The sequence below is a fragment of the Carcharodon carcharias genome, chromosome 20 (genome assembly GCF_017639515.1).
Source record: "Carcharodon carcharias isolate sCarCar2 chromosome 20, sCarCar2.pri, whole genome shotgun sequence".
Classification (NCBI taxonomy): Eukaryota; Metazoa; Chordata; class Chondrichthyes; order Lamniformes; family Lamnidae; genus Carcharodon; species Carcharodon carcharias.
Window position 1 is genome coordinate 32,211,656 of NC_054486.1, and position 18,379 is coordinate 32,230,034.

Here is an 18,379-nt window from a genome sequence, read left to right on the forward strand (position 1 = left end):
GAGTTATTATTGTTTTTATTTACTCATTCATGAGATGCAGGCATCTTTGGCTAGACCTGCATTTATTGCCCATCCCTAATTTTTCTCGAGAAGGTGGTGGTGAGCCACCTTCTTGATCCACTGCAGTCAGGAAAACCCACAGTGCTGTTAGAAAGGGAGTTCCAGGATTTTGACCCAGCGACAGTGAAGGAATGGCGATATAGTTTCAAGTCGATGGTGTGTGGCTTGAAGGGATACTTGAAGGTGGTGGGTTCCATGCATCTGCTGTCCATGCCCTTCTAGGTGGTCGAGGTCATGGGTTTGAAAGGTGCTATTGAAGGAGCATTGATGAGTTGCTGAGGTGTATCTTGTAGATGCATTTGTGGTGCACACAGCTGCCACTATGCATCAGTGGTGGAGGGAGTGAATGTTTAAGGTACCAATCAAGCGGGCAACTTTGCCCTTGATGATGAGTTTCTTGATTGTAGTTGGAGCTGCAGTCATCCAGACAAGTGGAGAGTATTCCATCGCACTGCTGATTTGTACCTTGGAGTTAGTGGACAGGCATTGGGAGTCAGGACATGAGTTACTTGCCACAGAATTCCCAATCTCTGACCTGTCTTTAAATAGTTGGCACTGAGAGGTTGGGCTCTCAGGTTGTAAGAATGTACCTGTACGTGCACATGCTTACTTGATCATGTTTACCTAATTGATCTCTGCAGTACCTTCAGAAGGCCCAAATTCTCCCATACGTGAGCAACTTTCTATGGCAGCAGACTTACTTCAGAGTGAGAATGGGAGCGGTCCAGAGCTGGCAAAGCCTCTCCATTTCCAGTACCTGGAGCGTGCACTACGACTTGACCCCTTCCTGCGCCAGGCTGCAAGTGTCTTCAACAGACCTATTTCCAGGTAAGCAGTCAGCTCATCTGAGCTGGGGTTGCTGCAGCATTGCTTTTGTTTGTAGATTGCTGATGGGAATTGCAGTTGTTTTAAAAGGATTACAATTAACTCATAAAATAGAGCACAAAGGGGCACAGCTGATTTACAACAGTAATGGAGTGTAAACCTGCAGAGAACTGCCTGATCGAAAAGCAGGAAACTATGGATGCTAGAAATCTGAAATTTTGCTTTCAGGAATTGAAACATATGCTGTTTCTTTATGCTGCCCTTCGTGCACCATTTGAAGTAAGTGCACTAGAATGATGAAGAATAAGGGAATCCCTCATATTGCATCTGAATTGGATCTTTGATACTTTGTGTCTGTGGCACTTTTGGATACTAGCATAAACGAACCATCTTCTTCACTGCATATTAAGTGGCTTGAGGCTAATTTCAATATTTAGACTGTAATACCAAGTATTCTTATGTTTTACTCTCACACTGCAACCAAACTTATATTTGCTCCTTCTGTTACTGTTGTAGTGACGAGAGTGATGATGGGCTTGAGGAGGCTCCCTCACTGTCTAAAATGGGCTCTGGGAATCTTCTGAACTGCATTAAGAAGGAGCCCATTGATGAGGATCTGGGAGAGCAACCAGAAGTCGGGCACAGCAGAACACTGACGGCTCCACCCTCGCTAAATGGTGCCTTTCATCCAGGTGAGAATCTGAAGGGGCCCCATGCTGCCTTTAATGTTAGGTGCTTTAAAGATTAGGCAGAATTCTGTAACCAGATACAATCTATTTGTTCTGGGAATGACACCACACTCTTGATCTCAGTCCTCATTGGGTTTATTGTTTGCAAAAAGTTATTTTACACAGGATGGGCTTTTAATTTTACAGACATGTCTGGTTAATGTTGCTATTTGATCTTTGAGTAAGCAGGCAGTGCACAAATCCAAATGCTGCTTACTTTTCCAGTTGAAAACTTTTGAATAGTTGACCTGTGTTTTGGCGCTCCCACTAGCTGATGAACTTGGTACAGGATTTAGTTTGTGTTGTTTCCCACAGGAGAAACAAATGAATGACAAAGTTGTATCGTGTATGTCATTTACAGTAACTGGAGATTATCCCACTTCAGTGTAGCTCTATATCTTATATAGGAGCTGACCTGAGAGTGTTAATTGGAAGGTTTGGAAATGGAAGAGGAGACACAAGTTCTACTGCACTTGGTTGGGGTTTTAAAATAATAAATGAATTGGTGAACTGAACCCTGATAGTATGTTGGAGTTTGTCACAAACTACAGCTCAGGAATCTTGGTCTCAAGTTTGGAAGAGGGAAGATAAACAAGAAATTTAGATTTAATTGTGATATACAGAGGGTGGGTGAGTATATGGAATGGACTGTCCAGGCAGACACATGGTCTGAAAACACTTATTGGCGAATTCAATTGTAGAAACACCACTTGCACTCTGGCTGAGATCAGTAAACTGAGCACAGATCTGAGATTGAAACAGGAGTTTCAGGCTCAGAACCAAACCAATCACTTTGGGAGCAGATACAAACCTGGTCGGTTCTTTTTAAAATTCATAGGACAGAACTTTCAGTGAGTAGTGCCTACTGCGCCCGCACCGATCATCCTCTATAGCGAAAGACATCTTGCCAGGGTTCACACTGCTAACTGTTGCTAGGCCTAAAGCTGATGGCCTTCAGATTCAATTAGGAAATGCCAGAGAGGTATTTTAATACCAGTTAAATAAGATGTTTTCAGACCAGGGGTATAAATGCCTTGAGTTTTGATATCTTGGTTTAGTATGGCATCAGAAGACCTGTGCTACCTCCTTGCCTAGAACAGTGCCTTTGGTTGCTATTGTTCTGAATGTTATCTGTTAGCATAGAACTCTGTTAAGCATAGTGCTCAGTATAGTATTTCATGAACTGATTTGCTTTGAGAATTGTGGAGTGCTGATGACTAATAATTACTTGCAATGTTTATATGTTCAGCAGAACTCAAAGTTGATAAGGGAAACGTATACAATTTCAGCAAACTGAAGAAAAGCAGGAAATGGCTGAAGGTGAGGACGTAATAGTGTCTGTGCGATCTGATTCATTCGTGCATGTTATCAGTGACCTCCCTTTGGAGGCATGCTCTGCTTCAGTGTGTGCAGCTTACAGTAGTTGTTCCCTGGAGCATGCCCATTGTTCGATTGCTGCTGATCAACCCTCACACACAGTCACTGACATGTTGCAGGATATACTTTGTGAACAGAAGTGAGAGAAAGCCTGTGTGTGTACTCGAATGGTTCAAGGGTGAACTAGGCAAATATTGCTACTAGACTGAGGTCCCCAGGCCACTACTGCTAACTGAATTATAATTGTTGCAGCTAGTAATATTGGCTGTAATATTACTACCGAAGTGCCATCCTTGGCTAAGTGGTAGCACTGTCACCTTGAGTCAGAATGTTGTGGGTTCAAGTGCCACTTTGTAGACTTGAGCACAAAATCCAGGTTGATACTCAGTGCAGCACAGAGGGAGTGCTGTGCTGTTGGAGGTACTGTCTTTCAGATGAGTCATTAAAATCCATTTTCTCAGGTGGATATAAAAGATCCAGTGGCACTATTTGAAGCAGACCAGGGGAGTAGTTCCTGCCAATATTCATTCTTCAACCATTTTAAAAATAGCCAGTAATTTATTATATTGCTGTCTCGGGACCTTGTGTATAAAGTAGCTGTGTTTGTGCACTTCATAATAGTGACTATGCTCTATTAGGTTGTGAAGTGCTTTGGGGCATCCAAAGAACATGAGAGATTTTATTAATCTAAGTTCTTTCTTCATTCTTTGTTATCTGTCTGTTGAAGGCCCCTAATAGCAGCTGAAATGTTATTATATGCTGTAAAACCTCAGGTTGTCTTTTTTTTGCTTTGAGTTTTCTCTCTTATTCCAAAGCTGACTCTTGTTGGGTGCTCATGGGGAGCCTTGAAGCATTTATCCAAGTAACCATTCTTCATGTGAGGCCAGACATTGAGTATTGGCAGACTGGCCTACTGTGAAGGACGGTGTGACTGAGCCCAAACCAGATCTTGGCATGGTGTGCACACACCCACACTTTCCAGCAGGCGTACCAGTCATGGACAGGAACATTAGCCAATTTTTGTGTTTTTCTCCTCCTTAGCTTTGATACACTGAGGTCAATTGTAATGCTCGATTAATATTTGAGATGATCACAGCCCTTGGATGGAAATTACACATTTTCTCACGCTGTCGCATTTTCTCACGCTGTCGGAACAGTTTTGTGATACTTTTAATTAACTTAATGTTTCGCTGAGTCTGCAAGAATACCAGCTCCCATGCCTTTCTTCATCTGGGCAATACCTAACTAACTCTATTGAGTTGTCTCACTGTAAAGGAAGGCCTTATTCTTTGTGCCAGTGCAACTTAGGTCAGGAGTTCAAGTGCTGGGAACAGTGGCATGACAGATTTTCCATGTCTCTCACTAATAAAGCAGCAGCGTGCTGGAGGCTCCATCGTCTCTTGGGGTGAGGACCTGGTGCTGCTCAATAATTAGATGTGGCCGTGTTAAAGATGTTTGATTGTTGATATATGGACATGATTTGAAGTATTTTACCACTGCAGGTGATCCAGTATGTGTTTCATGTTAGGTTGCTTGGGTTTAAAGTTCATACTTGCCTTATGTGTTCTGAATGTTCATACACACAAATAACAGGCTAGTTTCTGGTGTGGTGGCTGCTATTTGCTGTACCGAGGGCAGGGCTTGGTGAGGACTGACTGCTGCCTAGCTTTTTCCTTGCTTCTGCCTGGCTTGGCTTGTGGAAATCCAGTTGATGAATGGGGGAGCTTATGTTGTCAGGTTTAGCGAACTGGATTTTGGTTGTGGCCTTTGTTGCAGTTGGGCAATGTCTGAAACATGAAGCAAGATTTTAAACTGCATTCCCACCTTTAAGCTGTTAACACTTAGTAAGGATAGGAACACACTTCACTATCAACGCCACTTTTTAGAAGTAAATTTCTACAGAGCATTTGGGTTATCTTCCAGCTGAACATCAGGAAAATAGCAGCTACTGACTTTGACCCACCTCTGCTCTCAACTCTGCTTCTTAGCCACTGATGCCCTGCCAATCCCAGCCACACACAGCTGAAACACACTGTTTGCAGCCTTGGTGTTTTGTTCCGCCCTGAGCTGAGCTTTAAGTGCCTCATTTTGGAGAAGTAGTTTGATGGCACGACGGCAGTTGAGGGGTATAATGAAGTGTGATGGAATGGTAGAGCTGGATGCCATTGACGTGCCGTATGCCTTTGGCTCCAGAGGGCATAGCACAGATTCAGTTGGATGGGTGGCTGACATGAGGACATACAAATGCGAAGAAAGAGTTGATAAGCTGGGGCTATTTTTGATAGAACATAGGGGATTATGTGCTGATTTGATAAAAGTGTTTAGAGGGATGGGACAGAATAGGGAGAAAGCAGTCTGTCTCCAGTAATTAGTAAGCCTGACCCCTTGACCCAGACAGAGATATAAGAAATACAAGAACTTTAGAACAGAGGATTGTGAGGCTTAGAATATACAAGTTGGTGATTGAAGCAGAGACTTAAATTGAGAACTTCCTCAGAGCTTTGCCCTCTCACCACGATGGCTTTGGAGGTGACACCACATTTCCAGCAAGATGACGGCAGTGGAGAGAAAGCAGTTCCCAGAATCTTGCTGACCCAAGTCAATGTTTAAATAAGTGAAAGAGTGTGTGTTAAAGGGATGTAAGAACAGTATGGGAGGTGGGATTTGGAATCCTGCTTACTTAGCGGGTTGACACTGTTGGTCTGAATAATCTGCCTCCATGTTCCTCACTAATTGATGTTGAGTGATTACAGAAATTCATTTCTCCTTTCTGTGTAGAGCATTCTCTTGAGTAATGAGACATCGGACTCCAACACAGATGATGACGAAACAGAGGGGGAGTTTATGCTCACCAAGGAGGAGTTGCATGATATGCTGCGTCTGCACAAGTACAGGAAGCTGCATCAGAGCAAAGTGCACAATGATAGAGAGGTAAGCAACTCCAGCATATACCAGTTCTTCCATCTCTGGCATCTTGTGGGTTGCTGGGGAGCAGAGCTGCTTTAGGGTCATTGCATCCACGGACACTGTATTAAGGACGCTCTGACTGATATAATGGGAATGAATGAAGAAAGCTCATTGAGAAATGTACTCCCTACAGTAAATCACTAATAGAATTAGTGGCGACTGCACATCAGGAGGTTACTTGCATCAGAAAGAGGGGACACTTCACGAGGGTGAATGAAGGTGGTTATTTTGGCAATACTTTGTGCTGAAGAAAGAATATGGGATATATTGAGGCCTGAGCTTTGTACTGTCGAGGGCCTCTGTAGTCTGTTTCTATAAGATTACACTGGCTGTTTAGACTATCCAATTTATGGAGTCTACATGGTGTTGACTCTTTCCAGCTGTCTGAAACATGTGCCTTGTATATTGACTACACCCACTCTTGGAAATCAGCTCATTGGTAGCTGTCCTACACTGCTGGGGTTGGGGTAGTGGGATGGTGGTCCTTGGAGAACCATATTGTTTGCTGTTGGCTGCTTAGGCAACGATTTGTGGCATAGCAAAAATTGTAGGTGGGAGCATAAAATTATGAGGTATCAAGTGGATCAAACTGTAATGTGGGATACAATACAGGTAATCCAGGTATAGCACTGTTGGACTGCAAATGTTCAAGAAGGTGGCTCACCAGCACTGCTTCAAGGGCAATTAGGGATGGGCAATAAATGCTGGTCTAACCAGTGATGCCCACATCCCATGAGTGAATAAAAAATATTGAGGTCATCCGTTTTTGACCTAAGAAAGGATTGATACCAGTATAAAATTGTGCAAAACTAGGAACTGTGGAGGTCCATGGAGATTTAGGATCAATGTACACAGCTCACTGAAATGTAACGGTTAGGCACAAAAAAAAATCAAAAAGGCAAGTACAATGTTAACCTTTACATCTAGAGGGCTTGAATTTTAAGGGAAGCTTTGCTACAGTTATTCAGGGCCCTGGTTAGACCAATCTGGATACTGCTTCTGGGAGTACCTCTCCATAGGAAATATTGGCCCTTGAAGAATCATCAGTGCAGTGCAAATTCATCAGTGTGTTACTAGGGTTAAATTAGGAGGAGGGAATGTATAAACTAGGTTAGCATTCCCTGGGATGTGGAATGTTAAGAGGTGCTTTGGATTTTGAAAACAATCGATAGGACAGTTAGAGAAACTTTTTCCACCAGTGGGGCAATCTAGGGCAAAGGAACATGACCTTAAAATCAGATCATTCAAGAGAAAAGTTAGGAAACACTTCTTCACACAAAGGGTGGTAGAAGTGTGAAACTCTGAACCCCAAAAGGGTTAGATAGTAGCTCAATTAAAAATTTTATATCTGGGATTGATCCTTGCCAGTCAAGTATATGAAGGGATATTGAGGCAAGGTGGGATAAATGGAGTTGGAAATAGATCAGCCATTTGAATGGCAGGACAGACTCCAGGGGCCTACTCATGTTCCTATGTTGATAAAGCACATAAAAGCTTCCACTGTTGGGACAAGGAATCCGGAGATCAATTCTCCCCTATGACAGCACCTTGGAGATGGAGAAGGAATCTAAAGCTGAGTCAGAAAAGGCGATGCCTGGAAATGTTGCTTGGGCTGGGTAGGTTTCATCATGAGGAAAGTAAATGAATATTCATGATGCTAACCCCACTTCATTGGGTAACCAAAATGTGCCATTGGTCAGGGTTTTGTGCTGTGATTCCTGGTAACTTTGGTAAAGGGAAGAAGAAACTCTTGGGCCGCACTTGTACATGTCCTTATGTTCTGAAGATTGGTTTCAGATTTGGCACCGGAGTCAGTCTGAAGCACATCATTTGCTCCTGAGGTTTGGGTGAATTAAGATAGCAGGAGAGCAATAGAAAGGGCAATGATAGAAAGTGCACTCTTGCTCCACGCTCAACCCCAAACCACATGCTGCCCTTTGCCGTCATCATCAATAAACATGGGGTCAGATACCACATGAAAGCTGACGATCTCAAGCTCCACCTCTCCACCCATCTTTCTCCATGCCTCCATTGCCACTGTTGACTGCTCATCTGATATCCAGTTTTAGATGATCCACAATATCTTCCAATTAAACACTGGGAAAGCTAGAATCATGGTCTTCAGCTCCAACCACAAACTCCATACCCTCACCTGCAATTTTTGTCCTTCTGCCCAGCTGCTACCTCGGGTTGAAGCAAACTGTTTGTAATCTGTGTCCTATTTGACCCCAAGCTGTGCTTCCAATTCCAAATTCTTTCCATCACCAAGCATGCCTCGGTAATATTCCTGACCTCAAGTCACCTGCTGCTGAAACCCTCATCCATACCTTTGACTCCACTATTCCAAGTTCTCCTGGCCAGCCTTCATTCAGTAAACTTCAGCTCATCCAAAACACTGTTGTTCTTTGCTATCCTGCTTGTCCTTAAGCTCAGTCCTCACTGGTCTACATGGGCTCTTGGTCCCCAGCACCTCTCCTCCAATTGGATATTTTCAATCTCATGTTGAAAGGCCTTTGTCACCTCTTCAGCTCACCCCCACCCCTCACAGCTCTAGCCTCATTTCCCAGAAATGCTAGGGTGGTTATTCGACCTTTTGTGTGTCTGTGATGTGACTGAAGCTCTGTGTGCAAGCCAATGCTGTTATTGGAAATGTCTCCACTTGAAGTGATATTGAGTTTGTATACACCCTCCAGCTCCAACAATACCAGTACTACAGCACTGGCTTACTGTCCACACATGACCATTTCTACGAACAGCAACGCCATGTCCTAGGCCCGAGCAGGAAAAAGAAGAAAGAGGAGAAAAAAATGAAGGGTGAGTGGGCAGTTGTATTGGGTTTCTTCTGGTTTCTTGTAACCCCTTCTCTGCTTGTGCTTTGTTGTATCTTAGTGCAATTTCCTCCTACCCTTCACCGTGTGCATGTCAATTGTATGTCCTCAGCAGATAAGTTGAGGCAGGTTTAGAGGTGAAGTAAGACAGACTTTGACGGAGGGGTTATGTGGATGGAAGCTTAGCACAGAGGCCAGTGAGGTTGGGAGCAGCCTGGTTCAACCTGAGACAGAAGCCAGGGAGGAGGATTGAATTGGTGGCAAAGGGTAGAATCACATAAAGCATTACGTGATCCTGCTCTCGTCTGTGAAAACTGCTCACTATTTCAGGATCATCATGGACTGCAAATATAACCCCAAGCTGCTTTTCTCTACTGCAAACTTCCTTCTTAAACCCGTCTCCGATGTTTCCTCGGCCCTCAGCTCCAACACCGAGTGAATGGTCACTAAGATTGAGACCGTCTGATTAGCTGCCTTTCCCACTTCCATCTCATCCCCTAACCCGCCAGGCTGAATTTCTGTAACGTTCCCCACTGCCCTCACTCTGACCTCGCACCTTTCTCTAGTTGCTTTCCTATCTCCCATCACATCCTCTCTATGATGATCTTGTCCATGAGATCCACCTCCTGCTCCTTTGACCCTATTCTCACTAAATTGCTGATCTCTCAGCTTACCTTCTCCATGTTAGCTGCTGTTGTTAATGGTGTTCTCTCCAAGTACTGTTCCCCTCTCCTTCAAAACTGTTATCATCACCCCTACTTGAAACCAACACTTCACTCCATCATTCTTGCAACTGTCCCTTTCTTGAATGTGCTGCCAGTCTCAAATCCATGCCCATCATTTGTGGAACTCCATTTTTTGAATCCTTCCAATCAGGTTTTTGCCCTTGCCACAGTAGCGCAATAGCTAATAAAATTGCAAATGACATCCTATGTGACACTAACAAAGATAAACTTCCACTCCTTGACCTTCTTGACCTGTTTTTGGCTTTGACACCGTTGACCATGCCATATTCTCTACGGTCATCCAGTTGGTTGGGCTGTGCTCACCAGGTTTCATTTTTATCTGCCTAATTACAGTCAGGCTGTCATCTGCAATGTCTTCTCTTCCAGACCCCATACCATTCCCGCCCAAGGATCTATCCTTGGACCCCTCCTACTTCTCATATACATGCTGCCCTGTAGAGACAACGGAAAAAACCAGCTCGACCTAATCACCACCTCTACTGAATCCTCTACTGTCACTAAATTGTCAGATTGCTTGTCTGACAGCAAATACTGGGTGAACAGAAATTTCTTCCAGTTAACTATGAGGAAGATCAAAGCCAATATCTTTGGTCCCTGCTACAGGCTTCATTCCCTAGCTATTGACTGTATCCATGTCACTTGCAGCTGTGAAACTGTGGCCCCAAAATGTATTGCCCATCACACATTCGTGCCACCACTGAAATCGTTTTTTTTTTCCAACTCTACTACATTTCCTGACTTTGCTCCAACCTCAGCTCTTCTGCTGCTGAAACTGTCATCTATTGTTGCAAATAGACTTGACTATTCCAATGCACTCATATCCAGCTTAGCACATCCTACCCTCCGTAGACTTGAGGTCATCTAAAACTGCTGCCTATGTCCTTAATTGCACAAGGTTCCATTTGCTCATCATTCTTGTGCTTGATGACTAACCTTAGCTCCTGGGTAAGCAACGCCTTGATTTTAAAATTCTCTCCTTTGTTTTCAACTCCTTCCACGGCCTTGACCCCTCCCTATCTCTGTCATCTCATTGAGCACTACAACCCTTCGAAATATCTGCACTCATCTAATTCTGGCCTCTTAAGCATCCTCAATTTTAATTGCTCCCGTGTTGGTGGCTGAATCTTCTGCTTCTTAGGCCTTAAGTTCTGGAACACCCTCCCTATATCTGTCTCCCTCTGTTTCTTCCTTTGGGAGATTTCTTAGAATCTCCCTTTGACCAAGCTTGTAATATTTAATATTTCCTAATGTCTCCTTAAGGGACTTGGTGCCAAATTTTATTCTGTAATACTCCTGTGAAGTGCCTTTTATTTTATTACGTTGAAGGTGCCTTATAAACACATGTTGAGGGTTTCGAAGACGATGGCTTCATTTGTTCCAATATTTAATCGGAGTAAATTTTAGCTCAACTCAGGTGGGATGTTGAGTAAGTAGTGATAAATCAGGCAGTGGAGAGGTAGTGGTAGTGGTGGTGTTGGCGTACATGTGGATTCTGACACCATGTCTACAGATATTGAGGCCACAGATAAATGAGAAAGAAGGGTCCAACGTTACATCCTTGAGAGGCCTGAGAAGTAACTGTGTGGGTTTGGAAGTGAAATGGTTGCAGGTGATTCTCTGGCTACAACTGGATAAGTGAAAATGTAATCTAGTCTCACCCAGCTGTATGATGGATGAGAGATGTTAGATGAGGATGGCATGGTCAATGGGGTGGTCAATCATGTCAAAGACTGCAGACTGGAAGAGAAGGAAGAGGTGCAATTGTTTACCATAGTTGCAGCATATGGAATCTCATTTGTGACCATTAGGGCCATTTCATTGGTGTTGCAGGGACAGAAAATTGATTGGAGAGATTCAAACATGGTATTGCAGGAAAGATGGGCACCGATTGTGAGGTGACAACCTCTTCAAGGACTTTAGTCAGCAAAGAGCTTGGAGATGGGGAGTAGAATGCTAGAACAGAGGTTTCAAGGTGATTGTTTTGAGGAGGAGAGTGGATAGCAGATTTGAAAGGAAGAGGGCAGTATCTGAGGATAGGGAATGATAACAGGTAACATAGGAGTCAGGGAGGGAAGTTGAGTGCTTGGCAGTTTAATAGAAATCGAGAAGATCATAGAGCATGATGTGAGTTCAGGGAAAAACTTAGTTTGATGCGCAAAAGAAGGGTGCTGAGTATGCTGAATGGATGGTCTCAATCATAATGTCAACTCCATGAACTCCTTGTAATTCTTCAATGTGAAGATGGAGGGGACAGGGAAGAGGGGTTTCGTAATAATCGAGAAAAGAAGCTGGGGTTATATCTGCAAAGTTTTGGTAGAAAAGTAGTTTCAGATGTGATCCAACCAGACCTGGCAATGTTGTTGTAGAAAATGACCTGAATGAATGAAACTTGAATCAGTTAGAAATTATCTTTTTGTTGGGAATGCACTTCATACTTGTAGGACTTTGCAGAGTGGAGCAGTTGTAAAGAACTCCTTGTTAGTTCAGGTATTGGGGGTGGTACGCCTGAATCAGGGTGGGGTGATGAATCTGAGGGGACGAATGACGCCTCTTATTGTCGCAACTCCTTTTTCTCAGCCAAATTGAAGAAAGTGAAGAAGAGGAGAAAGCGTGAGGAGGAACTCTCGTCCGGAGAATCCCCACGGAGGACCGAGATGAAAATATTCGCCAAGTTCTCGCATGATGCTCCTCCTCTAGGTTCAAAGAAAAAGCACCTGAATTTAGAGCAATTGAATGCACGGAGACGCAAGGTTTGGCTCAGTATTGCCAAAAAGGAGGTTCCCAAGGTGAGCACTTGGAATGTTACACACCGCATACAGCAGGCAGCAGTGCTCTTCTGCTGCTCATTAGATATGCTGCAATGGTAGCAGAAGGGGGTTTCCTGCCTGTTTCCCGCCATAAATGCTTGCTTCCACCTACTCCTCTCGCAGCAAGACTTCGGCCTTTCCTGATAGCTGTCATTGCAAGGTAGGCTGGTAGAGTTCTGCTTTTCACTGGCAATCAATGAGCGTGGCTGGCAGAGTAAGCAGTGCGGATGGTTACATTAGTGGAGCTGGGATTGGTTGGTGGGAGGTAGCGCACAGGTTGAGAGATTGGGCAGGGATTGGAGTGTAATTTAAATTTGACTTAGTATGTGTGATTACCTTTGACTTTTGCAGTGAGGTATTGGAATGGGAGAAAGAAAAGGCCAGGAATTGAAAATAGGACCAAGGAGAACATGGAGAAGGTGCAGCAGTAGCGGAAGGGAATTTAGCCAAATTGCCTTGTGCACCGCCCTCCACTAACTGTACCGTGGTACTCAAATGATATGCACAGCAACTGTGTTTGATCATTAGTCAGTGTTTTCTTATTCTTCCATGGGATGTGAGCATTGCTGGCAAGCCCAGCAGTCATTGCTCATCCTTCATTCCCTTGAGAAGATGCTGTTGCTTTCTTGTACTGCTGCAGCCCATCTGTGGTGGAATTATATGGCTCCATTGCAACAGGGGCGTGGCTGTAAAATACAGCAAGCAGGTCAAAAGTTCAATGACTTTGGGACTGTAAAATCTCGCCAGTGTAAAATTCCAGCCCTGGTGTAGTTACACCCACTGTGCTGTAAGAAAGTGAATCCCCAGTTACTGGCCCAGCGACAGCGAAGGAACGGTGAATATCATTCTGAGTCAGGATGGTGTGTGGCCTGGAAGGGAACTTGCAGGGTTTGGAAGGTGAGTCAAAGGGAGCTTGACAAGTTTGGCAGTGCATCTTGTGTATGGTATGTAAGGCTGCCACTCTGCGCTGGAGTGGAGAGTGTGAATGTTTAAGGTGGTGGATGGGGTACCAATCAAGCAGGCTGCTTTGCCCTAAATGGTGTCAAGCTTCTTCAGTATTGTTGGAGCTGCACTCATCCAGGAAAGTGGAGAGTGTTCCATCATACCCCTGACTTGTAGATGGTGCACAGGCTTTGGGGGTGGGGGAGAAGGGTCAGGAGCTAAGTTACTCGCTCCAGAATTCCTAGCCTCTGACCAGCTTCAGTAGCCACAGTATTTATATGGCTGGTCCAGTTCAGTTTCTGGCCAATTGTAATCCCCAAGATGTTGATGGTTGGGATTCAGCAATGGTAAAGCCATTGAATATCATGGGGAGATGGTTAGATTCTCTCTTGTTGGAGATGGTCATTGCCTGGCACTTGTGTGGTGTGAATACTACTTGCCACTCATCAGTCCAAGCCTGAATGTTGTCCAGATCTTGCTACACATGGACAAGGACTGTTTCTGTATCTGAAGTTATGAATGGCACTGACACTGTAATCATCATTGAACTTCTGACCTTATGGAAGGGAGGTCATTGCTGAAGCAACTGAAGGTGGTTGGGCCTAGGACACTGTTGAAAGCGTGTTGGTTACACAACGGTGTCTCCTTAAATGAGTCTTTGTAGTCTTCTGTGTGTTAATTTTAAGTTTTTATTAACAAGAAAAACTATTTACACATACAGTAAAAGGTACAGGCTAGGAGCTGTTTCCATACTCAGGTCTTAACATGCCTCTGCTCAACACCACACTGACCCCTGGGTCTGGGTAACACTTAGATCACACTGTACTCTGTCCCACATTAACCCTTTAGGTGCCAGACTCTTTGTACTACAGACACTACCCCAAGGAACTCCTGCAGGGGTGTCCTGGGATTGGTCTCCGACAACCACCGCCATCTTCCTTTGTGCTAGGTATGACTCCAACCAGTGGAGAGTTTGCTCCTTGATTCTCATTGGCTTCCATTTCACTAAGGCTCCTAGTGCCACATTCGGTCAAATGCTGCCTTAATGTCAAGGGCAGTCATTCTCACCACCTATTAAATTAAGCTCTTATGTCCATTGGACTGCAATGGTCATTATCACTACATTGAGGGCCATCAATGTCCACATTCTGTGATAGAATATTTTAAAACCTCTATCATGATTCCTATCATCAAATATCAGGCCAACGCTTGCTAGCTAGTGTCTGTGGAATTGAATCCTGGCAAGAGTCATTGCTTTCACAACAGGGCAGAAATTGGAGAAATAAAACAAAACTACACAGGTGAAAGATGGACCAAGGAGTTGGGGGATAAGAAGCTGCAATGTATATTAAAAGAAAACTTGTGATTGCTATTGTGGAAATGATGAGAAAACAAGACAAAGTACAGAATCTTTTCTGAATTCCTATAGGTTCTTGAATATTCCTTGTAGAATGACACAAATGGGAATGCACAGGAAGGAAGAAATGATCAACAGGGGATGTCTGCTCTAATGGAAGGGCAGGTTAGCTGTCAGGATTTTTGGTCTAGTCTGCTCCTGTCCAGTTCCATGAGGCTGGCTGCAAATGTTTTGCTGTGTTTGTATTTTGTGCTAAGGAGTGACAGGTTTCCCCCTCTGCCTTCTCTGCTCTAAGGAAATTGCCTATCAAGTCTCTCTTCATAGCTGAAACATATATTTAACAGCTCCAATTTCTGCAGTGCTCCAAATGGAGTGAGGAAGGGTTTATTTGGTCCCATTACGTAAGTGAAAAAAAATCAGACTCTGGGAATTACAAACCTGTCAATTGACATGGATTGTAGGGATGTTGCTGTTGGGCAATTTATGGGATATGATTTATGATTTACACAGCTTGTACTTTTTGCAGGTCTACAAGCAGAAGTCCTCTGCACGCAACATGATCCTCACCAACACCAAGAAGGTAGGTCTGACCCACACTGAAATATGGCAAATTGAAGATAAATGAATGGGCTCTGCACACATTGGATCTCTGGGATGGGGTGAGTGGGGTCTTGCTTGCTTGGTTGGGACAGGGTGGCTGGGGTCCTGCCTGCTCATGTTTGGGGCAGGAGGTTGATTTTGGAACATAATGGGTTCCAGGGCTGATGTATTTCAAGTCACTGAAAAGATGAACTTGTCAGTGGGGCCAGTACTTTCGTTTTGTGTAAGAAAAAGAATTGGAGCAGGAGTCCTAGTAACTAAGTGCTTGTGCTGGCTGCACTACACTGGGCTGTCTTTTTTAAGGTTCTGTACAGTAAAATAACTTCGAAATATCAAAGACTGATTGCTAGAGATTGCCTCGATAGTTGAGGCGGGAAGAGTTCTGAGGTATATGCATTGCTTGGGTTAGATTGAGTGACAGGAGGGTTTATTGGCCCACAGTACTACACACAGCTGACGGTGGCTCACTATATAGTGCTGCAACTTGAACCACTGAGGATATTGATACACATGTCCTATATTGTTGTCTTTCCCCCAGCTGGCTCACCAGTGTATGCGAGAGGTGCGGAGGGCTGCTATCCAAGCGCAGAAAAACTGTAAAGAAACGCTGCCTCGGGCCCGAAGACTAACCAAAGAGATGCTGTTGTACTGGAAAAAGTATGATAAAGTGGAGAAGGAGCATAGAAAACGGGCAGAGAAAGAGGCTCTGGAACAGCGGAAACTTGATGAAGAGATGCGTGAGGTTAGAGGGGTCTTGTTCTTGAGCTCTTTTCCACCATTTCACAGCTAAGAGAACATTGTTAGAAGGACAAAAACTTCTGAGATAAAGGAGTAGGCCCATCACTTGTACAGTCTCTGGCCAGTCTATCAGTTGGCTTTGAAATTTTCAATTGACTCCCAGTCTGAATAGCTTTTTGGAGAGAGTTTCAGATTTCCACTATTCTCTGCATGTCCTCATGTCACCCCTGAACTGCCTAGCTCCTAATTTCAAGGCTTTGCCCACTTGTTCTGACCTCTCCCCATCAGAGGATATAGTTCTACCCTATCAAATACAAACCTAGTCGCTGTGACCTGTCCCCATAATGTACTTTTAGCACTGGTATCGTTCTGGTGAATCTGTGCATCATCTGTTCCAAGGCTGATAGAATCTCCTGAGACGTGACAAACAGAACTGAATATAATAGTCCAGATCTGGTCTGACCTGAGATTCATACAACTAATTCTGTTTGCCCAAGGCTGCTTAAGCACAAATGGAGGTTGTATGTGGACCACTGCTCTATATATATTAGTCATAGTCATAGAGTCATACAGCACAGAAACAGGCACTTTGGCCCATCATGTCCGTGCCGGCCATCAAGCACCGATCTATTCTAATCCCATTTTCTAGTACTTGGCCCGTAGTCCTGTATGCTCTGACGTTTCCAGTACTCATCTAAATACTACTTAAATGTTGTGACAGTTCCTGCCCCTCAGGCAGTGTGTTTCAGGTTCCAACCACCCTCTGGGTGAAAAATTCTTTCCTCAAATTTCCTCTAAACCTCCTGCCCCTTACCTTAAATCGATGCCCCCAGTTATTGACACCTCCGCTAAGGGGAAAAGTTTCCTCCTATCTACTCTATCTATGCCCCTCATAATTTTGTATACCTCTATCAGATTTCCCCCTCCGCCTTCTCTGCTCTTAAGGAAAAGTCTCTCTTCATAGCTGAAACATATATTCAGCAGCTCCAATTTCTGCAGTGCTCCAAATGGAGTAAGGAAGGGTTTATTTGGTCCCATTATATAAGTGAAAAAATCAGACCCTGGGAATTACAAACCTGTCAATTGACATGGATTGTAGGGATGTTACTGTTGGGCATTATATGGGATATGATTTATGATCCCTTAGAGAGTTCTGTGGATTTCCTGAATACCCTATCTCACTGATTCGATGGAATTCTTTGAATTGACTATACTATTGGATGATGGCAATCTGGTTCCAAAATGCCACAAAGAAGGCTTCTTAAAAAAAAATTAGTTTGTATGGGATTATAAGGCAGATGTCAGGCTGGGCAGGCAACAAGTCTTGTGTATCATTGTTGGGAGTAAATCTAGATGGGCCCTGGTCACAGTTGGAATTCCATAAGGCTCAGTTTTGCTAACCACCTTACACAACAATTTAGATGAAAGCATGAAGGGAACCACTTATAAATTTGCACATAACATGTAACTGCACAGGCTGAGGTATTTGGACCAAATCAGTAGGCGACAGACTAAAGGGGGAATGGTCTTCGTGACAGAACCTGCGGTTTGGACAAACTGTCACACGTTTGGATTTGAGAAATTATAAACACATCTCCACTCTGCAGGAGTGTCAGTTAAAGACTACAGTTTGCGAGAGACCTGGAGTTGTGGGTGACAACAGTGTTTAAGCAGTTTGAAGAGTTATAGGGAACACACAGGGTTTTGGGGTTAATATGAGAACCAAACATACTAATGGACATCATCTCCCACTCTCCCAAATCCTCTGTGTTCCATGTAACTGCTACACACTGCACTGTTGAAGTTGCCACAACAACTATCAATAGAATTCTGGGAGACAATTTAATGTCATATAGCTGCCATAATTGTCCCACACCCACCTTCTGGAAATCCATAAAATAAACAGACAATCCTCTTTTTTGGGAAAAATAACTTATCTGTGAAGATGTTCTAAAACTTCCTCCTCTTACGTAATGCTTCACCTCTGAGCAGCGCGTACCCTCTTCTCCCTCATCTCCACCAGACAACTCTTAGATCTGCTTTTATTGACCCTAGGCGAAGAGACAGCAGCGGAAGTTGAACTTCCTAATCACCCAAACCGAGCTGTATGCACACTTTATGAGCCGGAAGAGAGCTTCTGGGAATGATGCGCTGCAGGAGGAAATCTTGATGAAGCTGGATGACAGTGTGATTTACAGACAGATTGACATTGGAGGAGGAGTGATGGTTAACGTCAGTCAGGAGGATTATGGTAAGAAAGTACTCTGATACTGAAGAGGTGAAAGTGTGTGCCTGTAATTCAATAAGATCCTGTAACCCCTTGCCCCCACCGCAGATGTGTGTGTGTGCGTGTGTGCGTGTGTGTGTGTGTGGATGTGTGTGGAGCTCTGCCATTCAATAAGAT

General features: G+C 44.0%; 1 protein-coding gene across 3 annotated transcripts in view; it reads left to right on the forward strand.

Moving 5' to 3' along the window:
* The window catches only part of ino80 (INO80 complex ATPase subunit), a 200,588-nt gene that overhangs the window by 36,138 nt on the left and 146,071 nt on the right, over positions 1–18,379 (forward strand). The window contains exons 2-10 of one of the 3 annotated variants that reach the window (XM_041214654.1): positions 702–888; positions 1,402–1,577; positions 2,863–2,933; positions 5,769–5,921; positions 8,651–8,771; positions 12,109–12,317; positions 15,164–15,217; positions 15,776–15,979; positions 18,031–18,226. In XM_041214654.1, coding sequence (XP_041070588.1) covers positions 746–888; positions 1,402–1,577; positions 2,863–2,933; positions 5,769–5,921; positions 8,651–8,771; positions 12,109–12,317; positions 15,164–15,217; positions 15,776–15,979; positions 18,031–18,226 — 1,327 coding nt within the window. In that variant the 5' untranslated portion in view covers positions 702–745. Of the gene's footprint in view, positions 1–701; positions 889–1,401; positions 1,578–2,862; positions 2,934–5,768; positions 5,922–8,650; positions 8,772–12,108; positions 12,318–15,147; positions 15,218–15,775; positions 15,980–18,030; positions 18,227–18,379 lie in introns of those variants that run through there. The other 2 variants (XM_041214655.1, XM_041214656.1) reach the window with 2 other exon arrangements.